This window comes from Hippocampus comes, unplaced genomic scaffold, assembly GCF_001891065.2.
Source record: "Hippocampus comes isolate QL1 unplaced genomic scaffold, H_comes_QL1_v1.1 scaffold381, whole genome shotgun sequence".
NCBI lineage: Eukaryota > Metazoa > Chordata > Actinopteri > Syngnathiformes > Syngnathidae > Hippocampus > Hippocampus comes.
This window is the reverse complement of record NW_017805016.1, coordinates 447,265-458,977: the sequence shown is the minus strand read 5'-3', so window position 1 is coordinate 458,977 and position 11,713 is coordinate 447,265. Positions and strand designations below refer to the sequence as shown.

The window sequence follows — 11,713 nt, the reverse complement described above, 5'->3', positions numbered from 1 at the left end:
TGAGAACCTAGCACACACACACACACACACACACACACACACACACACACACACGCACACGCACACACACACACGCGCACACACGCTCACGCACGTGGTCGTGCACGCGCACAATCGTTGAGTTCGCCGAGCGAGATTTACGGCGACCTTTTTTGAACCCTCGACGAGTGACGAGCAAGCTGTTTAAGTTCTCCTCGTTTCTCCTCCATATTTTATTGCCTTGTTGGCTGTGCGCGTTCACGAGGCCACGCTCGCTCTCGCTCCTAGGGAGAATAAATGTTCGGAGGGGAAAAAATATATGGCTTTTGGAAGGAGTGACAAACGGAAACAAGACGTGCCTGACGAGCACAGTTCATGTGGACTTATTAAATGTGATAGATTTTGCTCTTTCTGACAATGAAAATTCAAATGTGAGCACTCAGGTCTTAAGAACAGTTTCAGAACGTTAAAAACAAAGATTTAAAAACAAAGATTTAACTCAAAGTTTATATATATATATATATATATATATATATATATATATATATAAAGATGCTCTGACATTTTGCCTCTCCTTTTCAATTAATTAATATTCTGTCCATTTTTAAAATGTAATATTTCCCCCGAATATTTTAATTCCTTTCCACAGATTAAAGGACTTTCCCATTATTTCAGCAGGCAGCAACTGTACTAATTATATCATGTGTAATATTATATAATGTTCTTACCATGGGTGTGCTGTGTATAATTTGATTATTTTGTTATCTCGGCTCGGGATTACCTCATCGCCCGGCCGTTTGTGGGGATGCCTCATTGGTTATAACATAATCTGCTTGCCACTGAGCATGCGCGCCGTGCCATACATGACAATATTGCAGTGGTGCAATAATCGAGAGCACATCTCACGTGAGAGGGCAAGCAGGCCCATCCATCTATCCATCCATCCATCCATCCATGCATGCTGCTGCAATTCAATGGTAAAGCCGCATTTTGTATTGCGTTTACAGTAGACTGTAGTGTAGTACATTCAGTAGAAGAAATAGATGCTTTGGAATTGTTAGTATTTTTTTTTTGCTTAAAAAAAATTATGTGTGTGTGTTTTTTTTTAATGTTTTGTTGTAGCAAAAGCTGTGCTTGGATGATTCAAAAGAACTCGCATATCTAAAAAAATAAAAAGCATTGCATTTAGATAGACTTGAATTACATGAATTGAACCATACTATGGCGGTGGACTGGATACCCAAGAATTGAAAAAAAAAAAAATATATATATATATATATGCAGTACAATTGCCACCATAATAAACACATTGTTAAATATTTGCCAATATCTGAATGTGTGTGAATCAAAATGGAGTCTAATTGTCTTTGTGGAGTATATTCTTGCCTCTCATTGGGTTCCCATCATAAAGAGTCGAGTGACTTCATGTGCATGATGCTGTTCATCTTTCTCTCAATGCAGACACTGCATATGCAGAACTGTAGTGCCGAACGAATGCAATGTTCCGTTAGTTGTATTGTTGGGTTGACTATATGCATGTTTTTGTTGTTGGGCTGCCTAATCCCACTCCCGGAATTGTCGTCTTGTTCGCGCTCTCCTTCAAAACTCGATGGATTTCCGACAATATCCCAGCAAAATTATGATGCCATAATGGCTCACTTGAATTTTTTTGTACAGTCATTAGCATGCCACATTTGCATCCTGTCTTATTGTCTCCACCCCAACCTCCAAGGCTAGTTGTGCTTTGGCCAAATTCACCATTTTTTTATTTAGTTATTTTTTTTAAACACTAGGGGCTGTCATTTAGGATACGTGGTTTATCACTTCATCACATTTTTTAAGATGATGAGTCGGGTGTCCTGTGCATAAACAATGGTGCTTGGACTAACTTGTCATGAGTTGACTTTTTCTCTTGGAGTACACCATGCATGCATCATGATGTGCTTTGTCACTGCTTGTTCTAAGTGGATTCGTATGCAAACAGGCTATCACACTTGTCCAGGAGTCATGCTATCATGTGCGCGCAGCTGTCGTCATACATGTTATGTGGTCTTCTTGAGTGACTTCTTTACCATGTGTACATTTGGTGAAGTGCAGGGATTCTCAAAGTGTGGCATGCGGGCTTGCACAGCAAGCGCAGGGCAGCTGTGTTGTACTTTGAAGTTCATAACAGTTGCGTTTGAGCTTTCACAACTGTTTGTTTTTTAGTATTTATTTCGAGGTGTGACAATTAATCGCATCATCAACAACTCTTGTTATTGGACGAATCAAGTCGAGACCAACTGCATATCATTCAAATTCTCGGAATTGAAAATATTGTCTCATTTCTGTTGTCCTTTTTTTTTTTTCAAAATGAGACATTTGCAATCATCTTCTCTTACTTTGAAAAACAATGCTCAACATTTTCGACATATTTCTGACAGCTGTTAGAAAACCAAACCAGCAGCTGAAACATTATGACTTTGCTTCTGCACTGTCAATTAAAAAAAAACAAAACTTTTTTCTGAGAGATGTTTGAATGCTTTTATCAGATTGATCAAAAATCATAATCTACTGATTCATTGATATTGGCAATAATCATAATCCAATTGCCTCGATTCCACATTTATGGGTTTAGTGAGCCGGATGACTGAGAATTTACACAGACATAAAGAAAAAAACAAAATTCCGAGCAGACACGTTTGCTTTTCTATTTTTGTTGCTATTGTGACTAAGTTGAAAATGACATTGCTAAGTATGCTACTAGTCTAAAAACATTCATCTTCAAACTGTGCATAGGGTACCCGAAGTATTAAATCTACTTTTTAGGAATAAAATGTGCCTGATTTTGGATGAACACTTGGGCCTACTACACTACTGTACTCAATTTTGATGACGGTCGTGTTTACTTGGGGAACTGCAGAAAGTTTTTTTTTTTTTTCTCCTGGTATTATTTGGAAGTTTAACACTCACTGATGTAGTGGAATTAGGCAGCTCTCACTTGATTTATAGAAGCATCTGTCTCCAAGTGGTGGACACAGCTACCTATAAATGTACACACACACACACACACACACACACACACACACACACACACACACACGCACACACACACACACACACACACACACACACACACACACACACACACAGAGTAATACTACATGCATGACCACTCAATAATAAAATGTCAGACACAAACGCAAGCAAGTCAAGGTCAAATTGTCTAAAATGATTTATAGTCGAAAAATGGATACAGGCTTTGGTTCATTAGAGCAGGGGGGTGGCGAACCTGCAACCTGTGGGCCATACACGGCCCATGAGAGCATTTGGCCTTGGTCGGTCATCCAAATGTAAATACAAATAAAAGCAGAGGAAGTGTTATAAAAAGCCTGGAAATGTAGTGACCACAATTGCCCATAAAATTCAATATTTTGTGAGCTAGTGTGATGGTCTTTTTTTTCATAAATTTAATATGGCCCCCATGGGAGTCTCTCTCTCTTTCTCCCAAAAAAAAAGAAAAGAAAAGAAAAAAAGAACCTCCCATGAATGAGACGGTGTTCATAGATTGCAAAAAACACCGGCGTGTGTTCTTAGTTATCCGTTTGACGCATTGTCAATGCCCCACCACTGATTTTTGCTCCCTTTGGATGTGACACCATTAATCATTGAGGTGAGGCACATATTTAAAATCACAAAAGACTCGATGTGGCCTGTCTCACAACGAATCGCCGTGGAAAGCGTGCCATTTGTTCAAATACAAACAGGTGATAAAAATCGCACGGGCTTATCTAAAAATCTGAAACGATACTCAATGTTGCTTTATGTGATGCACACGAATAAATGAAGTTGGGAACCATGTTGGGTTATATTTTTGTAATTTTAATGTACACCCGTGTGTCTATTAAAAGCACGGCACAAATTATTACGTAGTCGTGCAGTTTTGTCCATTCATCAATTATTAAACTTGCTAAGAGATGAATTAATGGAGTGAGCATGCTATGGCAGATTTGAGATACATATATGTGTTTGTCAATATATAATAACTCAATAGTCAATATAAATGTCACTGTATTTTTTTTTTTTTACTCAATTCAATGCCAAAAGGTGAACCATGTTTATTTATTTTGTGTCATTTGCGTTTCTTTGAAACCCAAAGAAAGGCAGATTGAAACCTTTGCCTTTATTGCCCTTCAATGACCTTCAACCTCGACTCATTTTCGGAAATACAGGACGGGGTCAAAGGTTGACCTGCACCGGCAGTCCATTCTTGTAACTTCTGTCATATTTTGTGGCCCCGCTTGTGATTTTGGCTTTGTCACTGTCGAGGAACCTCCGTAGATGACGTCAGCATAAAGGCTCGCGTTTATCATTTACCATAAAAATGTCAGTGCTGCCTGCAACAGGACAGAGGGATTCATGTTTTGATTTTATAGTCGTCGTAGAACAAATCAATATTTAAAAAAAAAATCTGTGCGTGTATAAATGCAATGTTTGTGCAACTGAAATAGTTGGAAAGCGAGTTTATCACATGAGCTCATTTGCATTTTTACATAACCGAGCTGCAGCAAGAAGCAAGTCGCACCTTTCATGGTTATTCATGAGTTGAATGATTGTGCAGCACAGAGCTCAAACGTGTTGCATTAAATACTTTCCGTATTTTGTTCCGTAAAAAAACAAACACGAATGTAGAAATCACTTAGCTCGCGGTTTGCACAACTTTCCACGTTTTGAAAATCTGGAATTCCAATCAGAAGTTGACGGTAATCACCCTGGACACACGGTGCCTTTTTCTTTCTTTCTTTCTTTTTCTTTTTTTTTTGAGGGGGGGCAGGGGGGGTCGTGGGTAATATTTCCAGAGGAATTAAAAACCAACTCAGACGTGGGACTGCAATTGTCTTGTGTTTTGCTGCAGTCATAATCAATCAGCGGACTTTGCAGGTGATGAACGTTTTTCTTCTTGTGCACTGCCGGTTTGTCTTGGTGGGCCAAGAAAAGCGCCCCGAGCAATATTTGGGAGTATTGCTGGCACTTTTCAAAGCATTTTCTCTGCTCGATTTGAAAAGGGTGTCGTGCAGCGAGCGCCCGCGTTGTGCAGACCGCCCCAACCCCTTTTTTTTTAAAACAGACCCCAGTGGCTGTCAATCACGGCGCATTCCAGCCAATCCCAAAGCTCCCATTTAAAAAAGCCGCTCTGCCTGCTGTGCTTTTATATTTTGCGCCGTGGCCTGTTTGCGGGGGCACTTTTACTACCACGGTTATTGGCACAAATCAAGAGGGCAAAAGAAAAGTGAGGCGGGATGGGACTCGCGGCAACTATGAGCACTCCGGTGCGTCTTTCCGCAGCGAAGTTCACGGCCAACAATTTCACATGCAGATGATCAAAGGGCAATTTGGGAGCAGACATTTTGAAACCTGCTGTCCCGCGTTGTGTGTTTGTTTGTTTGGGAGTTTTTTTTTTTCCTCCAAAAGAAAAAAAAAATCTCCCCAATTCGCCGCATGCAAACTTTGCACCCAAACATGACAAGCCTGGCTCGCTTCAGTGGCTGCCCTCTCAACCCCGGGGAGAGGAGCGGCGAACCCAGCGTGGCGCTGCCACCTTTGGCAGGGGAGCACACGGGACTCCCCACTGGCACTTCCTTAAAACTCTGCCCCTCGCACTCTTTGCGAGACTACCCCGAGACGAGATCCAGTGCATACGCTGACCACTCGCTCCCCCACTTTGCCGAGCCGGGCTACTTAGAGCACAGCGGCCCCAGGGGCTTCCTCCTCGGAGGCGGCATGCCACCGGGCACCGACCAGCTGGCATCGTCACGGGGGAACCAGCATGGCGGGATGGCGCGCTACCGCGACTTGGCCGGCTGCAGGGACGCCAGAACCGGCGCCTTTTTCGCATGCGGCTTCCAGGAGCAGGCCTCCGGCAGCGAGCCCGGCCAGATGATGCTGAGTCTACCTGGGGACCTTCTCACCCGTGGCCACCCGTACGGGGGCGCCGTGAGTCCCAAAGGGGGCGGCCAGCAACTCGTCACGCAGCTCCTGGGGCTCTACAAGCCCTTCGCGCACCGCGGCGGAGCCGGAGGCGGAGGCGACGCGCTCCTCAGGTGCGCCAAAGTCAAGAGCGAGCTGGTGTGCAAGTGGTGCTCGTCGGACGGGCCCGGCGGCAAGGCGGCGCCGTGCTCTCGAGCCTTCGGGACCATGTACGAGCTGGTCAGCCATGTGACCGTGGAGCACGTCGGTGGAGCGGAGCAGGCCGAGTACGTGTGCCAGTGGGAGAGGTGCGCCCGCGACAGGAAGCCCTTCAAAGCCAAATACAAGCTGGTCAACCACGTCAGGGTCCACACCGGGGAGAAACCCTTCCCGTGCCCCTTCCACGGCTGCGAGAAGGTCTTCGCCAGATCGGAAAACCTCAAAATCCACAAGAGGACGCACACAGGTTCGTTCGAGCACTTTGACGCAATGTGAAATTTTCAGAACAAACTTTGCATATGGCTCTCCGTAGGTTCTAAACTGCTTATTTATTCGTTTAGGAAGCTATTAAGTCATTAGATGCTGTGAGGCAAACAGCATTTCGCTGCACTTTTTATGGCCCCTCGTGCAGCATAAATGTTTATTATCGTGGACGTGCCAAATAGTGACCCCACGGCCCACACTTAGAGGCCACGATTCTTCTTTAATGATTCATTTTATCATTATGATTATTATGATGATGATTATTATTATTTCTCGCGGCCATGCAAGAACTGCTGCAAGAACGAGTCGGGCAGCGGAGCGTCACTATTGCGTATATATAGTCTGTGCAGGGCAGGGGGGCCGCTCCCACTTCATTCAAGTGAAATTATTAAATAAATCCCGGGACACCGGAGAGCTCGTGACGTGGCCGTTACGCGCGCGATGCGTGTGCCTCCCAGGAACGATCCCCACCCTCCTGTGCACATCAGAGGGGAGACATCATGACAGCGTGGGCAAGGAGGCAGCACAGAGAAGGCCTATCGCGTCGGAAGACGTGATGTAAAATGACGCATTTATACGTTGACACTTATAAGTCCCCTTTTTGGTCATCACGATGATCTATTTTAATATCATTTTACTGTCCTTATTCACAACCCTAATTCGATGTCAGTATATTGTATTGGCCTCCATATTTTTGTGTAACATTGGATTTTTGTTGTTTAAGACATCAATAAAGCCGCTGTTGCGGGGGTCATAATTCAGAAAATATACACTAGATTAAGAATATAATAGTGACCACTGTTAACTACCACCATTAATACGAGCACTTACAAGAATGACGGATGACGATTCCCTTAATTTTCATTATTTCTTTTTCAATATTTGGTTTAAAACTCCATTTGAAATCAATGAAGCTGCTACTGTGGGCGTAAAAATCACACAATGTAGTGAATAATAATAATAAGCATAATAATAATAATAATAATAATAATAATAATTAAGCAATAATAGTAATAATAACAATAACAACAAGGAGGTGAGTAAAACAAATATGCTATTACTTCCACTGTAAATTGTTTGCCTAATGAAAGCAGGAATTAACGACCTGCCCCCATGCTGTGAGTCTTATATCCGGAAAGTACATTCACTGTCTCGTTTTTAGTTTTTATTATTTCAATAAAAGTCATTCACTTGCAAGGATCTGTGAAACCGAATATGTATTTATGATTATCTGGCCCATGTGTGCAGTGCAGTGCAAGAAAAGAAGGAAGGAAAAAAACCCCACACACATTGCAATAATTCTCCCTGGCAACCGCGAGGCAAAAGCACCAATGCAACTTGACCTACATTTCCGAATGAAAGTCACTCTGTCACTTGTTGCGAGCATCCTTTGAGGATGCTTCGATGTGACGAGGCTGAAATATAATGATGATAATAATAATAATAATAATAATAATAATAATATGTTTTGTATTGTGTTTATTATTTTACTTCATGTTCACTGTTTTGTTAAGCGCTTTGTTGCAGCTGCAGCTGTTGTGAAAGCGCTCTATAAATCAGGATGTATTGTATTGTATTGTATTGTCTTGTAAATACAAGTGCGGCGAGTAAGAAAGGTGACTTGAGGATACGCCGCACGAATCCGCCAAAATATTGGCAACACCTGAGGAGCTGTCTTTTCAAAAATAACAATGCTCACGTTTGATTATCTGAGATATTCACTTACAATGAGGACGGAGATTTATTTCTGCCTTATTTAACACGAGGGAGGAAATCCAGCGGTAGGTTTCCACACCATGATAATTATCATTATATAATTACTTTTCTGGTGCCAGTCATGCTGGCATGTGCAGTGGGCCTAACCTCGCCCCCTCCCTTTCTCCCCCATGTGCACGTCCAGGTGAAAAGCCTTTCAAATGCGAATTCGACGGCTGCAACCGGAGGTTCGCCAACAGCAGTGACCGCAAGAAGCACTCGCACGTCCACTCCAGCGACAAGCCGTACACGTGCAAAGTGAGGGGCTGCGACAAGTGCTACACGCACCCGAGCTCCCTGCGCAAGCACATGAAGCTGCACTGCAGCGGTGAGGCTCGAAGCGGTGCCAACGCCGCTTCTGGTTCGGCTGGTTCCGCTGACTCGCATCCGGGCGATCCCGGCTCCGAGTCCCCGCTGCTCAGCCCCACCCAAGACGTGACCTCCTTGTCCCCGGGGAGTCCGGACGACTCGAGGTCACGTCTCTCCCTCGGCTTCGACAACAGGTCGCAGCCCTTGTTGGACGCGCTGCTGCTCCAGAGAGGCTCTTACAGCACCGGAAGCGGCGGCGGCGGCCCGAGGGCCCAGTCCGCCCAGTACCATTGCAGCCAGACCGGACACACTTTCCAGCACCAGAGCGCCCCGTGCAGGACTTTCCCATCAGCCCCGCACTTCCAGAAAGGCTTCATCAACGGGTGGTATACGTGTCACAGTGGCGTGGACTCCTAACCGTACGTCTGACGAGCAGTGGACATTTCATTAGGTACACCTGCAGAATTCAATTCCATACATTGGTAAGCTGTCTCGAGCATATATATATATATATATATATATATATATAGTTTAAAATATAAAGTTGTCAAACCTGAAGTCCATGGGCCAGCTCTGGCCCCTTCACATAATTTTATGTGGCCCACTATAGCAAATCCTGTGCCCCCCGACCTCCTCAAATCTGTCCCAAGATTGCAAATTGGCTTCACTTAATCGTGAAGCGATAGCATTTTTGTGAACTAAATCCCAACCTTTTGAAAATAATGTGGAAAAATAGTTGAAAGAGCTTCGACTATTTTCCTCTACTTCTGACTTTTAAGATTGAAGATGTTTATTTGTCATACGCATGATAAAAAAAACACAAAGTCTCCCTCCACTCATAAAAAGACTTTGATTAAAAAATAATAGAGAGCAATTTAAAGAACAAAAGATTCAGATTCAGATTCAGATTCAGAAAACTTGATGAATGCTGATCATTTTATAAACAAAAAGGACTGTATCGGAGGTCGGCAGTTGTACTAGCCTAGTTGGTACAAAAAAGACAAAAGTATGAATACAATGTGCAAAGATTCAGATATTCCACCGTTGAAGTCTTGCAAAGTTATTACACAGTGTAAATGTTCAAGTGAACAGAATGACAAAAGAAGAGTATTGCACAACTAGTTTGAAACTAGTATTCCATCAGTTTGTCATGTATTTTTAATACGATGAGGCGATTATACGTTTCCTTGGCTTTCTATCGTCATAACAGCCCTCTGAGGGAAACATAACTGCAAAGTGGACAAAAAAAAATGAGATTCAGACAAACGTAGAAAATGATAAACACATCCATTTCTTTTCATATGTGGGTTCCCTCCCCCCCCCCCCCCAAAAGCTGTGGTTAATCCATCCCAGACAAGGTTGGAAAAATGCATCATTATGATGTGTAGCCTACAGTGGTGCTATATAGAACCAACAGTGCACATCAGAATCTCCGAAGCAGCATTACGATTGTTGTTATTATTATTCTTTTATTTTACAGTGTAGCCTACCATCATGATGAATGTAATTTTTTTCCCCCCATTTCGTACTATTAAAACGCTGCTTATATTGGACCTGTCATTGTGCAGGTGTACCTAATGATGCGTCCGGTGGGTGTGTTTCATAGCTGGAGTACTCCGTGTACCTTTTTGTGCTTGTCGTGTTACATATTGAGTGATAAGTTGTGAACCGTGTTCTAATACCCCCCCCCCCACCTTTTTTTTTTGTGTTTGCTTTGACACGCCCACTCCCACAGTGGGTGATGGCATTTTTATTTTCATTTTTTTTACATCCTGCACCTGTCTATTTGTGGGCTGCTGTGCGTGTGTGTTTTTTAATCATCATGAAACCTACTTCTGCCTTTACATGTATGAATGTAAACCCTTCCAATGTGGGGATCTTTGAATGTAAATTCTCCGTCAGACACATTGTGTGTTGCTATATCTGAAATCTCTTCTCATAACAGCTCCTATTCGTCACATAGGCTTAAGCATTGTAATGGCGCGAGGCTCCGTAGTTTTCGATATCGTGCATTGCACACGCGTGTTCTCGTATGTGTTAAATGTACATTTCCGCATTTGTGTGCAACGTGAGCATCCACTTGGGTGTTATAGATGAAAAGGCGTCTTGATTAGCATTCACTTTTACTGTACTCTGCTGTACATAAGCCTGTTGTATAATTAACTATGTATTCTATATTTTATTAAAGTGTCTCTATATTCTCTTTGATCAGATGAACACTTGTGGTCAACTTCATTGATTTATTTCGTTATTTATCCCCATAGGAAGCTCACAATTTAAGGGGGCGGGGGAAAAAAAAAGCAGGATTTCTGATGAATTTATAGCGTGGGTTTCCGTTGTTGGTTTGCCACAAATGGTTTGAACCACTGGCGTGGGTGTCAAGCCTTGTGCAGTGATGTCATCACCACCACGCGGCAATTGTTTGTCGAATATTTTCAGTTGTTAAATAAACGCAGCTCCCTTTAATTATTTCTTCGTTTGTCTCGTGTCGTTGACAGATTGTGGTTCCACTTGATCATGCGGTAACTTCACCCACACACAAACACACTTGGAGCTCCTCACTTTGACTCTTATGTCTTTATAAAAACTAAAATAAGAAATATTTCAACTTCTGCTGCACTGACAAGTCGTAAAATGCTTTGTCACTTCCACAGTGCGGAAATCCAACACAAGATGAGATGACACGGTATACTGAAATACACAGTTGTATTGTCTCAGGTACTACCACATACTACTAATCATAACATAGGGTCAACTAATCCTACTATGTCCATGTTTCTATATGTCCATGTTTCTATCTATCTATCTATCTATCTATCTATCTATCTATCTATCTATCTATCTATCTATCTATCATTTTGGGGCAGCACGGTGGAAGATTGGTTAGCACGCCGGCCTCATAGTGTAGAGGTGCAGGGTTCGATTCCGGCTCTGGCCTTCCTGTGTGGAGTTTGCATGTTCTTAACATGCCTGCGTGGGTTTTCTCTGGGTACTCCGGTTTCCTCCCACTTTCTAAAAACATGCGTGGCAGGTTAATGGAACGCTCTAAATTGTCCCTAAGTGTGAGTGTGAGCGCAGATGGTTGTTTGTCTCTGTGTGCCCTACGATTGGCTGGCAACCGGTTCAGGATGTCCCCCGCCTACTGCCCGAAGACAGCTGGGAAAGGCTCCAGCACCCCCTGCGACCCTTGTGAGGATAGAGCGGATCGGAAAATGGATGGATGGATGAATATAGGGATAAC

General features: G+C 43.1%; 1 protein-coding gene and 1 long non-coding RNA gene across 3 annotated transcripts in view; both read left to right on the top strand.

The window, feature by feature from the left end:
* The window catches only part of LOC109511937 (uncharacterized), a 204,860-nt gene that overhangs the window by 95,356 nt on the left and 97,791 nt on the right, over positions 1-11,713 (top strand). The window lies entirely within an intron of this gene.
* zic6 (zic family member 6) lies at positions 3,063-9,276 on the top strand. The gene is made up of 2 exons (XM_019863319.1): positions 3,063-6,391; positions 8,309-9,276. Exons 1-2 carry the CDS (start codon positions 5,458-5,460, stop codon positions 8,887-8,889), a joined length of 1,515 nt encoding a protein of 504 aa, XP_019718878.1. The 5' UTR covers positions 3,063-5,457; the 3' UTR covers positions 8,890-9,276.